The 19,233-nt window shown below is 37.5% G+C and overlaps 1 protein-coding gene across 1 annotated transcript in view; it reads left to right on the plus strand.

Annotated features, from left to right (window-relative positions):
* ALKAL1 (ALK and LTK ligand 1) overlaps positions 1-19,233 on the plus strand; it is a 39,038-nt gene that overhangs the window by 12,330 nt on the left and 7,475 nt on the right. The window contains exon 3 of the mRNA XM_041122846.1: positions 16,776-16,829. Within this exon, the coding sequence (XP_040978780.1) occupies positions 16,776-16,829 (54 nt within the window). The remainder of the gene's footprint in view (positions 1-16,775; positions 16,830-19,233) is intronic.

Below are 19,233 nucleotides of genomic sequence, written 5' to 3' on the forward strand. Positions count from 1 at the left end.
GGAAATGTAAAGTACAGTTAAACATTACCATTTGCACAGCACTCAACCTGGAGCCTATTCATATTTCAAAAAGAGCAGGGTCTAATTAAGCTCTGGCAAACTCTATTCTATTTCCTTTCACTACGATAGAGTTTGCCTATGTTTGTCAGTGCTGAGTTTGGCTTGTATGCAGTTAAGCACATGTCATCAGCTTTCATTCAGATGATTCAACTAGTTCATATATTGCTTTTGATGTATTGCAGCTGTTCTTGTGTTTAATTTATGCAAATATTCTAGCAACCATGATAGCTAAAACAGAATACTTGCATAGAGTGCTGCAGAATTGCAAGAAGTGAATTTCCTCTTCAAATTTATCAATGTGTAGTCTCTATATCTCATTCTAAGAGTGGTTCTGCCTTCAGTCAAGAGCTCTCCAATAACTTTCCAGGCATAATTTGAAGTCTCTGGATTCAGCTGAAATATCTGCCGTGATAGTTCAGTGATTTCAAAGAGCTGATAGATGAATGAATGGAAATTGTTATCTGTTACATAAAACCTCCTTATGAATAGGAAAAGATAGCTTCAGTAAATTAATGTCTTGAATAGTTTGACCAGTCTTACCTATACATCTCATTTATTTTCAGTGAATTATCCTTTTATAGTTTAATGAACAATTAGTATTGTAATACATCTTTCCTCTTGGAAAGAATGAAGTACATATTCACAGCTTAGTATTCAAAATAGTGCGGGTTTCATAATGCCATACATGTTCTCGTTTGAATTACTCAAGGGATATCCTAACCTGTTTATTAGAATCTCTTAGGGAAAGAGAGCTCTTTTGCATAAACTCATACATCAGGTCTGTAATTGTTTTGAGATTTTTTCTTTTACTTTTCAAAATAGATATGTACTTCACTGTTTTCCATGTTCATATCTCTGACAGAGGAGAAAAGAAGAAAAAGGGTGTTTTTGAATTATGCACATAGTGCTTATCTGTATGTGTGTGGTGCTTCTCAAGAGGCTCACAATGCAAAGTGTAGTTGCTAAATTCTTTTTTACATTTCTTTTTCAAATGTAAAACTTGTCAGAATATGTTAATCTAGATCTATATCCATTCCAGTTCTGTTTTCTAGAGTGATCTCTAATAGTAATAGCAGAAAAGTCATCATATACACTACGTTTGGCTTATTTCTTGATCCCACAGCATTTTATGATGGAAACAGGGATTTACAGAGAGGAAAAAAAAGAAATCCATGCTTCTTAATGTTCTTTTGCCAAACAAATATAAAGGTCTCCACAGGCAAGGATTAACTAATACAAATATGCTTTCTGAGCAGCTATTGAAGAATTACTAATAAACATCATTATAGCTAAGTTCAAGATATTCATCCTTGTAAATATATCCTGTTATAATTTCATTACGGTTGGCTGAAGCCCTAGGAGAAGCCAATGTTTCAACCTCTTTGTTCAAGTCTTAATGAATTATTGGAAAGTGGCTGATTAGAAAGCATTGAATCAGAAGGGGCCGCTGCATTCTGAATGTTACTGTCTTTGATGTTGTTTACCTCCCAAGTTGACTCATTTCCGTGGCCAAAAATCTTGGTACGCGAAGCTGTGAGCCTGCTTTGCTGGGCCATTATATCCCAGTGCATGTCTGGAGGTCAAATGTGGTAGGTAGCTATTTAGTGAACATTGTAAGTGTTCGTTGAAGCTCACACCTTAGAATAGGATTCTGTCCAGAAGTGGGGCACTACTGTATTGTAGCTAAAGGGGATACAACAAAAGAAGCGGGATGTCCAAGTAGAATTTTAGTTTCTCCTTAGACTAGACACACTTTCCATACTTGCTCCCCTACTTTTTTTCTGTGTGGTGGATCTACTTGTCTCCTGCTTCCAGTTGCTTCTGAACTCAATGTCTCTTCAGCTGTCCGAGGCAGAGTCTACACTGTAATGTGAAAATACCTGTTTGTGACACTCAGGCCGCTGCACTCTGCTGGGTAAGAGCTTGGGCCTACACTATGTATCAGCATATACTTGAGCTTTCTTTTCCAGAGAGCTCCAGATTTTAGGTAATGAAACATGAGCACAGGCATAAAGGATTAGGATGAGAGTGCATCTCATCTTGAGACTGGAGTCAGATCCTTGACTAATTCCTTGACAATGTAAACGTATTCAAAGAGGTGGATGAAGTTTGAGTAATTGGTGCTGTGGCTTAGCATTGTTCCACTGCTTCCCACAGCATACTGATGGGGCAGTCCCTCTGTGAGGATTCACATTTTGCAGCAGATCAGTTCCACACTGGGATGCTGCCTAAAGTAAACTCAAATAAGAGCAGCGATAAACAACATCCTGGTCTTTTCACCTCCATTAAACTAGTGTCAATTAAAGATCTTTTCATTGTGTACATCACCTAAAATAATGTATATAGAGCAGCTGTTAAGCACAAGGTTCCTCACTCGGGCAATGGTTGACAAACACTCTAATCAAACAATGTTTTTTTCAGTTGATCCCGACTTCAAGGTACCCCTTAACACATCCTCTGCTCTCTTGGGGTGGAGAGGAGGGTTTCAAAAGTTGGCTTGCTTGGATTGAGGGTCTTTTCTTTAAGGATGACCTTGCAATATGATAAAATTCTTAAGCATGGCCTGCACAGATAAGAGTGACCTATAGTTTAAGGGTTCAGAGCTTTTGAGACGTCTCATTGGTAACATGCCTCAGACGGATCCTCGGTTGTATGTCCTCTGAAATACTGCAGAAGGAGCATCATAGCAGACTATGTTTTCACTTTAGTTACAATAGCCTCTGAATTATTTAAAATTAGCCACATAGCTTTAATTTGAAGAGGCAAGTATTCAGGCTAAGAATATTTGAAGCATGGTAATGAGGGCTGTAGCCAGGCCTCTTACTCTTTCACATAAGAGGATGGCGAAGGTTCCGAGGGTGCAAAGGAGGAGGAAACAACATGAAAGCTGGTTTTGCCAGACAGGTGAAGACTTATTCATGCTGGGAGAATCTCCAGCTGGGAAAATCCATGGTTGTTATAGCCTTTGTGCCACCAGAATAGAAAAAAGGGTTGGCTCAGAGAAGAGAATCTGGCTCAAAGAACTTAAAATAAATATCAGATGTCAGAGCTGTGACTTAATTGTTTAGCTAAGTAGATCATGTGAATTACACACAGATTGAGGACCTGGTTTTGCTTCTGCTGAAATCAAGGACAACAGAATCAGGCCATACTCTCCTTCCAGTGTCTTTCAGCTCTCAAAACTGTGTTATTTGAGAGTACGACAGCTCCTAGAATAATTTCATGTACCAGTCGGGAATCCAGAGAGCTGCTAGTACACAAGTACTTTGTGTTTTATTACTGTAGACATAAGCTAAGACTCTAAACAGAATGCATTTCCTTAGCTGCTCTTGGTTTTTATTTCAAAATTTGACATGCAAACAATGGTTTCTGTGACTCTAACCATGGAAACTGGAACTCCAGGTTCAGACATTGGTTTCTGACAGTAGCCAATTTCAAAGAGATACATTGAGATGTACATGTATTTTCCCCCTTTTAATGCAGTCTCAGATTACAGCTCTGACAGTCTTAGAATTAGACCTACGCCCCAACGCAAAGACATTAGCTTGTAAATATCCCCTTGAGAAACTGGAGTTCTGAAAGCCTTATAACTTTATAGTGAAAATTTATTTTTTCTTCCTTAATGAACATATAAGAGATGTTTGTTACCCTTATGAATAAAAGGAAATAAAAATTTTTTTTCTCTTGTTGTTACACTATTGCATATTTCCTTTAGCATTTTAAAATTCTCTATTAAATGAAAAAAACGCATGTTTAATCATGAAGGCTTTGCAGGAGTGAGGGAACTATCAGAAGAAAGACAGTGGCAGCTGAAAACTTGAAAGCATTGTTTAGTTATAACCAAAAATAAATTACCTGGAGCTGACTGACAATCTTACATTCAGGAAGAAGGGAAAGATTTTGGGAGAAGGCTTCACATGTGCAATTGAAAGTACATTTCCATTACCTGGTGAAGAGCCTTCACATAGTTCGACTGACAGAGTGAAATATTGGTAGACAGGTGACAAAGAAAAAAGTTTAGAAATATCTACAGCCAGTTTGCAGACTGACATGTATTTCTACAAATTCTGTCTGGATGATGAATGACTGTTGGTACAGCATGTAACTGATGACATTATAAATGAACGGAGCATAGAGAAATTACTTAGTATCGTATTTCTGGACATACTCAGAAGATACTGTGGGAAATATTCTGATTTAGATAGGGCAGTTTTTAGGTGCTGCTTTCTGCATTCACACCGCAGAGGGCATCAGAGGGTGGCAAGCACCTCTGTCCCCTGGCCAGGCAGGGTTCAGCGTCTCCAAGCTCATGCTGATGATAATACCGTTACTGCAGTCTTTTAACCAGCAACAAGGTGTGATTTCTTTTTCTGAGAAGAGAAGTGAAAGTACAGTACAGTGTCCAAGCACTTAGCAAGCAATTACTTTCCCTTCAGAAACGGTGAGTTAAGCAAAGAAAAATCGGTTTGAGGGGGAGAGAAGGAACATAATATTACCAGTGTTGAAAAAGCTGAATAGATCACAGCAGGCAAAACTATCCTCCCCATCCTCTGTCCGCCTATCCTGACACTTCAGACATGATTAAATGCTTCTTCTGTAGCTCAAGTGAGTTAGCTCCCTCCAGCCTCAGGTTATGTCCTTTCCATAGTTCAGTGCGCAGGCTTGGAGGAGCCAACTCTGGGGATAATCTGTTGCCCTTAAGAGGGTGTTGAACTGGAGGCTGGCAACCCTTTTCAGGCTGTAAATAGTCATTGCTCTGCTGAGGTAGGAAGGTCTCCCTGGAATTACTGTTCATGCCGTTGGTTGTCTTCATAGCAACGATTGCTGCTAACTATTCTTGTCACTCTCTGTTCCCACTCGCAGCTCAGCGGAAGCCACCCAAGGTGAGGAGACCAAGCAGAGCGCAAGGGAGGGGAGAAGGCAGAGTGCAAGAGTAGGGCAAGAGTAGGGCATGGGCAGGGAAGAGTGGGGACAGCAGCTGGCTAGGTCCTTCCTGTAGATGTGAACAGGTCTTTATCACCCTCCCATGACTGCAAGTCAACCTTTTCTGCTGCTAAGACTACTGGAGAGACTTAGTTAAAAATAGTTTTCCTCCATAGCTTCTGAAGAATTGACCTAGGTATGAGTGAAGGTAGGAATGATAAGTACGTGTCCTTCTCCTGTGCCTTGTATCCTGTGAAAGTGCTGCAAGTGATACAAGATGAACACCATATGCTTCCATGTCTATTTCTCCTACTTTTGTTCTCTTAGCTCTGGATGTGTTTTCCAGCTTCCTCCATTGTACTGTCACAGGTGCTTTCACTTTTGTACTGTATGGTAATGTGGAGCACAGGGAGTGGGAAACTGAGACAACATGAACAGTTGTGGTATCTCAAAGATGGTCCTGTAAGTTCAAGTCAGAAAGTTGGGTTATAAAGGGAAGAACTTTCATATCCTTCCCAAGTAGCAGCATAATAAAATGAAAAAGAGCAAACTCAAGTAAAATTAGTATGTATTTGCTTTGTTTACTCTTACTGTTTTGATTTTGTGAAAGTTTCTGTTGAAGGACTGATTTCACCTGAAGCATAAAAAACCCTGGAGACAAAAGTTTGTGTCAGAGGACTTTGTATCACTTCACCGCCCTTCACTTGCATGAAAGAAGGCAGGTCTCCCACAGATTGTGCTTGGGAGGGACTGTGTTGGGAAGAGTGCCGTGATGCTAGCTGTAATAGCACAGGAGCTTTGACTTGGGAACTCTGCTTCCATTATGTCCTATGAGATCCGGTAGAGGTGCAAGGATTATGGGACTACAGGTCTCACTTTCTTAAAAAAGAGGACAAACTTCACTTTCATTCACTTTCTACCACAGATGAATGGCGAGAAAACTGCGGCAGTGAAGAAAATTTATAATACAAATGAGCACATAATGCCTTCTGAGGCAGGATCACAATTGTGGTTCTGGTGTTTCAGAAAGAGAAGCTTGAAGAAAGCAGACTCTTTTAAAAGTTATCTGTCTCATGATGTACACCAAAGTTGAATTAGTTTTCATGAAAACAGCAGTGTTTTATGATCTGAAACGTCCAAAAAGGAGCTAGATAATGGACATTTTTTTCATAAAAACTAGCTGAATCAGTAGGATGTTACTTACAGATTTACCCTGTGCTAGAAATGTGGCAAGGAGCTTGAGACATTTAATTTCTAATCCCATGTACCCCTTTGTAATTTAGTAATAAATAAATTGAATTAATTCAGAAACTAACTCCATTTAATGATTTGCAGTAAACAAAGAATGAGGGAGTTAATAATAAAACACTATAGCAAGCAAATGTATTTCTTCTCAGGGTAAAAGAGCATGTTTTGCATGGTTCATTGTCATATATTTACAAGTTTGCATAGTCTTTAGGTAAGACTTAGCATTTAATCAAAAGGACTCCACCAATAGAGTCAGGAGTAGTAGGGATTCCAGGAGAAATTTGTCCCTCTTAGGTGCTCATAGGCCATGACCCAATGGGGATAATGGCACATAGAACATAACTGAGATAGTTATTTGTTGAATTAAAGCTAGTATTTCCCACTTAGAATCATATGGCTGGAACCTATTGGATTTATTAAATCCAGCCATCTGCTATTTCAGGCAACACATCCTAGAATCTTGTTCATAACCTTTTCAAAGAACTGGAATGTGCCTAGCTAATGTAAGACTTGTCTTGCCTGTTTATCAGTTAGCAGAGATACATAAATATCCCTTTCTTCTTGAAGAAATGTCCAAGTCACATTAGCCTTGCTTTTTTGTGTTACTATTTATACTGTATTATAGTATGTACAGAATCTTCCATACTATTTATAACAGCATGTTGCTAAAGCTTACTGCCCCATTGCTCAAATAAAGGCTGTACATCCAACTGAAATCAAGTGTCTAAAGTTAGTCGTATGTTTTCTTGGTACCCACCTGAAGGTCTCTGTAATAACAACACAGCTGAAAAATATTTGGATCCAAAAACCTTTCCATAATTCCCTTGCAGTTACGTTAATGGGGTGTTGATGAGTGAGGAGGACTATGCAGCCATCAGTGAGAGTGGAATTTGACCCTGATCACTATAAAAAGGCAGCATTTCAAACTATTTCAAGACTATTTTTAGAAATCTTAAAATAAAATATAAAATATTTCATTACAAACAACGGGTGAAGAACGAGAAATTTGAAATACTTCAAATCTACTCCAAACTGTAGTGGACAGATGTCAGTCCATCAAAGAAATATTATGAGGACATATAAACATATAGTTCTACAGACAAAAACAAGGCATGCTGAATTAGGAAAGCAGTATGCCTTTGGTCTTTATATGTTTTTTAATGTATTCATTTTCTGACTTTACTATGGTTTGTAGCAGGTGTCCTTATCTGTTTTTATTGCCAGTTTTAGGAGTTTCTTCGTACAATACTTTGTGCATTTTTAAAAATGTTCAGTATTTGCAATATTGCAATTTTGGTAGAACCAAATAGACTGCAGTTACTCTCTTGTCAATGACCTGTGAATATTAATCCCCCTGGGTTTAAGGGAGCAACTGATGTAGATAAAGCTTACAAGGGTGAGTAAAAGAGATCTGACATAGGTGAGTAGAGACTTTGGGATAAGAATGAATGGTTGGCACTGCATGTGATGGATTGGCAGAGAGAAGAGAGGCAAAAAATAGAAATGGTGACTAAATCCCGGACTGAGATTTTAGAAGCTGGTCCTTCCTTTTATGCCCATCTTTAGCACATTTAAGAATTACACTGATATTTTTTAATGTAGTGCTCTTGCCAGTGGTGACTAACATGGTAAACTTTATCAGCCATAATGAAAGCAAACCCTGTTAGGCTTTCTCTTTGGGGTCGTACCGTTGTACTTCTAAACTACTGATGTCACAGCCCACTTTATTGCTCAAGTTCCTGATGAATGTTACAGAATAAAGACTTTTAATTTTATATATGTAACACCAAATATTGTATTCATAACTAAAGTTCGGAGAATTTGAGGTTGTATCAATTACTCAGCATTTAAAAGGAGTATTATTTGCCATGCTCACATCAGAAAAATATTACTGGAATGAATACCAGGGAAAGTAAATGTTCAGTCACTAGTTTGAGTATCCTTAGAAGCACTGTTTCAAACCTGGCAAGTAAATAAGCATGGAAACATTTATTTGACATGGGAGCAGAACTAGCATTTTAGGACTTGACTAATGAGGTACAATCATATATCACAATGTGCATTCCAAATATTGTCTATAAATAAAGTTGAAATACCGAACAAAGATTTTATGGACAGCAAATAAATCCAAAGAGATTAGAATACTGTTTATGTCTACTCTCTGAGAAGCAGAAGATGAATTGACTAAAAGTCATTCATTATGAATTTTTAATTGCACTCTATTTGTAACCCTTGAGCTCTAGAGTACACTTTGTATTGTGAGAACTGAAAGGGCTCCTGCTAGGTGGAGTAAATGGGAAGCCTAGTAAACTCTGCTCTCAGAGCAGAAAGGTATGCATGAGTACATTCAGCATATTCTACGTTCAGTAGATGGCAGTGGTATGCAGTTGTAGATGAATTCAGCATTTTCTCTTGAGCGGATGCTTTCATCTCTGTGAATCCAAGCAGTGTTGATTTGAGGGTTTATTTGAAGCTTTTTTTTTTCTCAGAAAATACTGAGATACCAGATAATTTTTCACCTGCTAGAGCAGACAGTGGTAGAAAATGCAAAAAATTTTGCTAATTTATTGTAATCTTCATTACACAGCACTTGGAAGAATCTGGTAAATTTTAAATTTCAAACAGCAGTATTACATACAGAAAGGAATGCGTCTGTCTGGAGCATTGACTCATTTTCCATCTATGCCCCGTGGAACTTAGTATGTACACATCAGTCTCAAAATAAAAATATTCAGTAAGTGGGAACTGTGTGTGTTACTTAACAGGAGTAGTAACACAGTGACATCTCAGAATACTGTGCACAGAAATAGATATTTTCCCTTGTCTAAAGGAATGAATTGCAGATCTATTCGGGGGAAGTGGAGTGTGTGTGTGTATAAGCAAACAAATTACTAAGACAATTAGAAATTATTATAAAGCTTTTAGTTATTGAAAACTAGAAGAAAAAGAACAAAACAAAAGCAGAAGTACAGTTTATGTGGTAGAAACCACAGATGAAGAGGCTAAGAGAATTAAATTACATCATTTAAGTAGATATTTTCTCATATGGCAGTTATTTCTAACACAAATAATAGGAAATGTTTAATGATTTATGATTGTTAATAATGGAAGGAGTTGCTCTCCGTTGCACAAAGCAATGTTTTTTCTTGCCTCCCTATGGGAAACTGCAATAGAAAGTGCATTAAATATATCAGTCGGTGAACTGAGTTGTAACACAACCACAAATTTGTCCTAAGGATTTTGAGCACTCTTGGACAGACCCCAGAATCAATTGATGGTCCCCGAGTAGGGAATACAAATGTCACACATTTTCAACAAAGAACTGCATACTCTGTTTCTCTGCTGTATCAGACACCACAGGAGGATCCAGAGGAACATTTCAATCTGTATTAATATGGCTATTGTTTCCAGAACAAAAAAGAATACCATTCTGGTAGCAATGGAATAGCAGCATAAAAAAACCCATAGCATTTCCAGCATAGCCAAAGCTGCTGGAAATCCTCAGTTTTGCAGGTAAGAACTTTGCCCAGCCATGGGCCCAGAAGTAAAAGTTTTGTGCAATCTGGTCACAGCCAAAGTATAATAATGAAAGTAGGAAATTAAGATCTTTTAATTGGTCAGGGTACTGAAGAAAGAAGTATATGTTAATTGGTCCAACTCTGCTAAACATCATGTGCTGCTGAGGGCTGCGTTAGGAGCTGTTCTCCCGAGCACAGTGAAACCATAGTGTGGCAAATGCCCTAGCCAGAGAGGGGGATTGACTCCCTGTGACAGCAGCCCACAGTGGTGACCACATATTTCTGTCTACCTCTAGCAGAAATACCTGGATCAGAGCTCTAGGTGCATGCTTCATGCTCCATTTATTCACAGGGTATTTTACCATGTGATTCCCATGTATGACACTGTAGTCAAACACTATGCTTTACTGTCCTGGTTTCAGCTGGGATAGAGTTAACTGTCTTCCTAGTAGCTGGTACAGTGCTATGTTTTGAGTTCAGTATGTGAAGAATGTTGGTAACACTGATGTTTTCAGTTGTTGCTAAGTAGTGTTTAGACTAAAGTCAAGGATTTTTCAGCTTCTCATCCCCAGCCAGCGAGAAAGCTGGAGGGGCACAAGAAGTTGGCACAGGACACAGCCAGGGCAGCTGACCCAAAGTGGCCAACGGGGTATTCCATACCATGGGACGTCCCATCTAGTATAGGAACTGGGGGGTGGGGGCGGGGAATCGCCGCTCGGGGACTAGCTGGGTGCTGGTCTGCGGGTGGTGAGCAATTGCACTGCGCATCATTTGTACATTCCAATCCTTTCATTATTGCTGTTGTCATTTTATTAGTGTTATCATTATCATTATTAGTTTCTTCTTTTCTGTTCTATTAAACCGTTCTTATCTCAACCCACGAGTTTTACTTCTTTTCTCGATTTTCTCTCCCATGCCACTGGGTTGGGGGAGAGTGAGTGAGCGGCTGCATGGTGCTTAGTTTCTGGCTGGGACTAAACCACAACATTTACTCAACACCACACTGTACTCTTATCAAAATGAATGTTAACATTTTTTTCTCCACTAGTATGCCTTATCTTTGCACTGTTTTCTATTTATTTTAATTGTTGACTTTGAGCAAAACTTGTTTGTTTGGTTTTTTTAACTGAGGCAGTACATCTCTTCCTAACAATTGTAGGAATTATTACATACGTAAATTAAGTCATGCAGAAGAAGGATCGTTTTGGTCATTAAGGTTTCTGAATATCTTTTGTGGTTTTTTTTTAAAGTACTGCTTTTGTAAAGATTTCAAGTATTTTTAAGACAATCATGCTGAGGATACTTTCATCCTGGCATTGCAATGTCATTCCATTCACTCATCTTTCTAGTACATTGCTTTACTTGGGTATTTTTCTCTTGTTCTGGTCTAGTTTCATCTCTGTTGCTTAAATTCTTCTGATACTTTATCAATTTCTTTATGAATTTACATTTGAAAGATTTTACTATCACTTTTATCACCATACTTTTTTTTTTTTGTGTAAACTAAATCCATCTTGACAGTGCTGAATATATGCAAACCTACTACTACTACTAGTGTTTGACCTTGTGGTATTGTCACAGTAGACAACAGTTGCCATCTCTAGGCACTGCAGAGAGTTTCTAGTAAAGAAAAGCTCCATCCAAATAAATGGGACTTGTTTATGTAAGTACTTGAGACAGTTTTGCTGACAGTGTTCCAATATTTGTGGAAGCATGATATTTCAACCGCTGCAAGATTTATTCCTATACTATGTACAAATACAGACTTTGCTTAAGTTGAAGCTTTGGAGAGTCTTTTCCTTCAAAACATCACTTTTATTTAAAACTTTATTAACACATACTGTGTTGTAAGCAGTTTCATGACATGAAATGATCCTTTTTAAAAAAATACTAAAAAATCACATGCTATTTTCATGCCAAACCAAGTCAGCTGCATCTTATGGCTGACAGGTGTCTTCTGCCATTTTACGGCTAGAAAGAAGAAAATGCACAACAAAACATTTGTTTTCTAAATGCCATAATTATAAAATAACTTTAAACAAAATATGTGGGGATTAAGGTTTTCATAAGATTGTATGTGTGACAGTTGTGCAAAATTTAGATAAATCTATATTAGACTAGGAAAAATTTAGTATAAGTTTGGTAATACGAGACTTGCTGAAATGTATTGCTTTGTATTAAAATTAATTTGGCTTGAAAAAGATTAGAAAATAAGAGAAAATATGACTAGGAAAGAAGAATAAAAAGCAAAGAAAAAAGAGTAATTCTAAAGCATTGTTCTTTCTGAAGAAAAACCAATTACATTAACTCAAAATGGCTTCACCAGCGTGAATAAAAACCAAATCAGATCATATAAACATTGTAAGATATAATATGATATATTATCATTGCTATTGACTATATCATGGACTAAGCATTATATTGTGAACAAACTTCTGCAAGATTATAATACTTTGAACTGCCTAGCTCTGTTAAATAACTTCTTGGAAGTGCAGAACAACATAAAACCAAGAAATGTCTGTTATTCCATTAGGCAATATGTCATTTCAAGGAATGTTGTACAACATAACAGTGGATGTTCTGAATTAACAATGGACATGCTGGAAAATGAATTATTAAACCTGGCTAAAAATGCTAAGCTTTAAATATTGTAGTTGAAATGTGTGGTAGAGAGCACTTTAGCACCTGCATGTAAATCTGACAAATATCATTTAGTTGGCAGACAAAGGTGTAGTGACAACCGACGTAATTTCTGTTTTTATGTGCTGTTGGATACGCTTACATTTCCCTGAAACATTTACCTGCCATGGAGAAGTTTTTCACAAATGCTTTACAAGTTGATTTTTTTAATTCTTTTTTTTAAGTAATTGAGAAAAAATTGCTTTGGATTTTGTTGGGTTTTTTTTAGATGCATGAATATTCTTACAAAAAGAGATGCGTGATGAAGACTTTTTTTTTCTTACATAGGAAGATTAAGGCACTTGGCCAACGAAGCAGAGCCTAAGCTCTGCTACTTCACATTTTCTGTGCTTGCCTACAGTACAGCCTGCAGTGAGATGTTGTAGATCCCCTGGTGTAGACCCGAACTAGGCCAAGAGCAGGAGTAATTTTCACTGGCTGATTTACGCTGCTTCTCTCAATAAGCTAAAAATAAGCAAAGGCTGCCTGTTGGGAGCATAAACAAATTGAGATCTTGATGTTTTCCACCAAAGTGATATCACCTGAGGATGTGGAGTTTTTATGCCCCAAGCCAACAAACAGTTGTGTGGATTTGGCTTATTTCAATGCCACGAGCACAGCTCTTGTTATTTATACTCCAGCAGGACATGAATTTTCCAGGCACAATTACGGTGACATGGTGCTGGAGACAGTGCAAACACATGGTAAAAGTCAGCACCTGCTGTCACAGCTTTGCAGTCTGAACAGACAAAACTTAGAGAAACTGAAGGCACAGAAAGGTGAAAAGCCTCATCCAAGGTGAAGCAACTATGTCTTATACTGCAGGTTGAACACATGCCTGAGCCCAGGGCTGTGGCTTATTTAGTCTTCTACCTCTCTGTAATCGTGTCCAAATTAGTGAAAAATCAAACATTTGTGTCAGCTACCAGGTGCTGAATAACAACTGAAAAGACCACAGAATAATTTTCTAGGGCATTAGCTTAACAACAGTGGTTTAAATCAACTTTGGAAAGTTTACAACAGAATGCAAGAGTGGGGAGCCAGAGCAGCTGTTGCTTGCTGCTTCTTAGCTCAGACCTTGCTAGCTCTCTCCGTCATCCCATTTATCCCAGAATGGGATAAAACTCGGGCAGATCCTGTCACCTTTTACCTGAAGCCACAAGACCTTCTGTGAAGTGTCACAATTTGAGAAAATTATCAGTATGGATGGTTTAGAACCAAATTTGCAGTATGAACTTAACCATTCTGTCTGTGAAGCAGAGCTGGAAAACCCTCTAAATTTGTCTTGTCTCTAGATCTTGCCATAAATAGTATTTTAGACAGAAGATCCACTAGTAAATCTGTCTTAGAACCATTTAATAGTTGTCCATGGCCATTGCTCTCTGTGGAAGGGGTGTAGGATGGGCAGCATTTTGCTCCAGATGAGTAATTATCTAAGGACACACACAGAGCTCCTAAGGTAAATAAGAAAGAAATCCTTGAACTAAGATTATTTATGATTATAAACTGAGATTATACCCAGAACGAACCCAGGGTCAATAGCACAAGTGCCTGTTAACCCAGATGTACTCTCTCTGGTGAGCAGTGCAGATTTTGTAAGCCTGGGCACAAGAATGCCACAGTCTGAATATTCTCCCAGCTGATTAAAAAAAATCAGTTACTATATCCCATGGGATATATACTGGTTGTATTTTACTAGTTTGTGTAACATGGTCAAGAATGGATTGAATAAACTCTGTGGGTTGCACACTTAAAACGTTTTATTCTTTCATTTTCCTGTTTCTTTTATGTTTTTGCCCAGTGTGACTTTCAAGTGTTTTGATTTTAGTAATGCTTTGCCAATCTTTCTTGCTATATTCATGTTTCTGCTTTTCCTTTGTGAAATTAATATGTCAAAGGAATTTAACTTGCATTGTGAGGATGTGAGCGTACATTGTGAGAATGGATATTATGCTATCTGTCTTAATAGGTGATAGATAGCACATGAAATATGACTGGAGTAACTAAGAGCTTGTTAGAAGCCAGGAAAAGCTGGAGTAGATGATGATGCGATGATATTTCACTGCTTTCTGGAAGCATCCGGTACGGACTTGAGATCCTGCTTTTGGCTGCACTGTGATCTGATCGGGAGTCAGTGATACATATTCTATTCAGAAAAGATGTCCATTAGTTTGATTGAAATACTGAGTCCTTTGAGACCTCGACTTCACAGTTGCGTACAGATAGGAGGGCTCGGCTGTGCTGCTGGAAGACAGAAGGTTACTGTGCTTGTGTTGGGCAATTCATAGTTCAGGCGGAGTTGCCCCTGCCGTTAGAGCCAGCGGACAGAAGTGTTCCAGTAACCTGTGCTGCCCGTGATTCTCATACAAATGAGCTTAAGTTGTCTTTGTGGAGAGCTAGGGGCTCACTGTGCTTTAGCAAGCAAATGCACTGTACTATTAAAAAACCAAACACTTGAAGAAAGCTGAGACGTGGGCACATGTTGAAAAGCTGATTGCTGCCCGGAGGGATGGCAGCCGCAGCAGGGGAGGAGCAGGCACGCACTCAATATCATTCAGCTGCTTCCCAACACACGCCTGACCTAGTTTTCCCTACTGGGACAGGCGTAGCCAGGCTGGTGTGAACCTTGGGCCAATGTAGGTTACTCATGGGAAGCAGACCCTGCAGCGTTCCTTCTCAGGCTTACCGACACAGCTACAGCTGCAATTCTGTGCTCGCGATGCCTAGCTCCTTGCCTGAGCATCAAATCTGTTATCCTGTTTTACCTTCCGTGCATGGAGGGGTGGGGTTTTGGCTGTATACTGTATTATGGACTTTTCCTAAAGAATTTTATGGTCCAAAAGGCTGCTACTGTTCATATAGAAAAATCTATAGACTTTGAAAGGACCTGGGTCTAAATGTCCTTTGTCAGAGCAAGAATGGCCAACCTTCACCAGCCAGGCTTCGGTTATTCGTCAGTACTGGTCCACTTGAGGCATCTCATTCAAAACTCACACAGATTGTTTCACTCTTTTGGCTTTTCATATGCTTCATTCTGTGTAATTTTAAACTACCTGACATTTCATGTCAGTAAAATTCTAAGTTTAATGGAGAAGGGGTGGTATTTCATTTGCAATAAAGAAACAAGTTAGTTAAAACAGGTTTTTGAGGAATCTTAAGTAAATTAGGTCCCCTAAACTTGCTGAGTTGAGTAAGACTTGGACATTTTAGCTTAAAATCCCAGCCTAAAAATACACTCATGTGACCTCTGAGAAACTGCCTAAAGCCAGTGGTAAGAATTTATTTTGGCAAAACAACTTCCTATAGTATGAAAGGAAACTTGCTTTCTTCTGAGCTAAATGTTAATTCGGACACAGAATTGAAAAAAAAGTAGGAGAATACAAAGATTTAAAATTACATTAGCGGTAAGGAAATATTTTTAGTGAATAAATATGTTTAGCTGCAGGTCCTAATACTGCGAGTTAATCACATTCCTTGCATTAGTGCTAAGAAAGGCATTTCTTCTGAATTTAGCATAACATGCAACTGTTATATACAGTCACTGTCTGCAATAATAACTGCAGTTATCCAAGAATTTTTTAATACAGTTTTTCAGTGGAAAATTTATGAGATTGAGGGGAAATGTGCTAGTTCTGTGAATATTTACTTGCATCAAAAGGTTCTGCTCTATGCCAGAGGTGGTATCCCACTGGAAAAAACCAAAGTGAGTAGAGTTTTTCTGTTAGCTCTAGTTTCTGTTCTGCCTGATTCCTTTGGCTGTTCTGAGACTTGTATTTGCTCTTATACTTTTTGGAAAAAATACCATAAATGGGAAGGGAATATTTTAAAATACACAACAATTTTCACAGGAGAGGAGTACTATTTTTTGACTAATAGTGCAATGAAAATATGCATGGCCCATATCCTTCTTAGATGATCTGTAGGAGACTTTTCAGGTATCTTTTATTTCAAAACCTCAAATATGGTATTTAGTTTGTATTTATCTAGGTATTTTACATAATTTTTTCAGGTACTCAAATACTTGTCATAACATGATAACTTATTTATATTATTTATATAAATAGTTCTAAAATTATAGCTCAAATAAGACCTAAGATGTGTAGAAATGTTTGTCAGAAAATCTGATAGAGTGTGTTGTAGGATGACCATTTGGTATTCATCTGTGGATTACTTGAAACATTTCACAATGTTGTTTATACACACACATACAAAACTATGAAAATTAATTTCATAGTTAATTTGGGAACCTATTGGATCTCTTTACAGCAGACATCTTGGCATATTATGCTTTCAGAGCTTTTACTGTAATTCCTATATTACAAACATTTTTTTTTCTTCTATCCTCAGAAATTTTTCCAAGAGATTCCAGTCTAAAAGACAAATTCATAAAACATTTTACAGGTAAGGCAGCTGCTTGCTCTTAATTTACCTACATGTGAGTATTCTAAGTAGCCACAAGAGTCACACCATTAGCTTTTTTGAGGTTATTCACCAAGTTTAACATTTGTGAAGTTAAATTTACATTGTTGAGGAGTAGAAGATTTACAGAACTCTAATTATGGTTTAAGTCTCTCTTTGAGTAATCTAGCCTAAAATAACTTTCAAAACATGGTAAGTTAAAACATTCATGATTTAAAACCTCTTGTTTCATTTTTATCAACCTATTGTTGCTTGTTGTTTTGCAGCTGTACTACAAATTTAATAGTTGTAGGTACTGAATGTATACACATCTGTATGCTCTAGATACTGCATTGTATATCTACGTGCAAACAATTTGCAGTATGGTGTTAAAAATGTGATGTGTGAGCACTTATCTGCTATCTCTAGCAGGTAATATTTTAATGAGAGAACTCAGTACATTTTTAATTTTAAATGTTTTTTCCATAATTTTTGTCAGTCCTACCAAATCTGTTTTCAAGTTCACTAATTTTAAAACTTCTCATTGGACTGCATATATCTTTCAGAAACAGACCTATGTGGGCATGTAAGTTTTCACTGTATCAGGGAAACACATTTTGTCTTCTGTCTCATGATGTATACTTGTGGATGCAAACAAATAGAACAAGGAAGGATTAAACAGTGTAAATCAATCAGAAAAATCATTTGCTATTTCAAATATGAAAGTTTAATATGATTACAGTCAAGTACTTGTACTTGAAAACTGAGATGGAGTTGTATAACGCACTTACCTTTGGGACTCTATTTTGTAACTGGAAAAATATTGTACCCTCTCAATATAAGCATAAAGAGCTGCCAACAGTAAGATGCTTGCACTGATTCTTTACTCTCCAGTTCCAAATGTTCTGTAATTCAAAAAAGTGAAGGTCTCAGAGTATGACACTGCAAATCTGTTGGTGATTTTCAATGTTACTGGGATTAGTGAAACTAAAAACTAGAGAAATAGTTGGCAGTTGGAGCATGAAAAAGAGAACTGGAAATAATTGTGCATTTCCTCTTTGCTGGAAATTTCAGACAGTCCTTGGCAAGAAAGGAAAGAATTTGTTGTCTCTTTTGCATGGGGGAGGTGTCCTCAGACCTTTAGGATATGCACAACTTTAAGGATCTTTCTGCCAACTGCTAACAGCATCTACAGGAAACGTGCCACAGCCAGCTGGCCCTTCAATTCTACAGTAAACAAGAGTAATTACGAACCTTACCATTTTCAGCCCATATGAGAAAGAAATGAAAAGAACATATAGATTGCAACTATGCTATCCTATACAGCACAGGAATACTGAAATTTCCTCTCCTGGGGAGGAGACACAAAGAAGGTTTGCTTATATTAATAATTGCGTTTTCATTTTTTACTTTGGAAACTGCTCAGCTACCATAAAAATGCTCAACATAAGAATCTGAGGAAGCTAAATAATGAATACAGCACAAGTTTCATTACTCAAAAACAACAGTGAAAAACAACGATGAGTTTTACAGAAGGTATTTTGAGAAAACTAAATCACAGAAAAGAAAAAGAGAAAAAAATACTTGAAGGTCTGTTTCTGGAGCCATTTGTTAAATTAATAATCCTTTTCTCCATGAGTTGTTGCCATCAAAATTGCTGAAATTATTTGACTAACATTAGCTGGAATCAATAAGGAAAGCAAGTTCATTCCAAAATTCTTGAAGTTTGTTGGCTCAGAATTTCTGCCTACATCTTTTTTTTCTTTTTTTTTTTTTTTTTTAAATTATGCTCCTAAGATCATCAGTGATGGGCTTTTCTCCTGTTTTTTTTTTTCTTTTCCACAGCTTTATTAGGTCCTGTAATCTGCAGGCATTTTCTTAAAATACAGCCTAACATTGTTTTTCTTGATTCTGTTCAAATCATAATCGTTCTTCTATTAACCTTAACTGTTCAGATATAGTCCTTACCAGTTCAAGAGTCAGAACATCCTAAACTAATGAAGTTGTAAAAAAGAGAAGAGAAGGGGAAATCAACATTATCTTTACAGTCCATAATCTTTAAGTTTCAGGGTTAAGAAAATTATTATACACTTCTAGTATGCCAATAGTAGACACATTTTAAATCCAAGTAAGAACCATATGTAACAGTCCTCGACTATAGGACAAATCATAAATAATCTTGTGAGTCATAAAGCTATCTATCAATTCAGCTTGAAAAAACAGCTGACAGAGTGCTCTATAAGGCACAAATAAAATTGACAGCCTGTTTTTGATGGCAAGGAAGAGAGCTAGTAAACCATGTATTATCTGAAGGGACATGGAATTTATTTATTGACAAAAGCTGATGTTATCTCCATATATCTTGGATAATTTCAAATTACATACTTTCTCTTGAGCCTAATTACTC

Source organism: Aquila chrysaetos, chromosome 4 (genome assembly GCF_900496995.4).
Source record: "Aquila chrysaetos chrysaetos chromosome 4, bAquChr1.4, whole genome shotgun sequence".
Lineage (NCBI taxonomy): Eukaryota > Metazoa > Chordata > Aves > Accipitriformes > Accipitridae > Aquila > Aquila chrysaetos.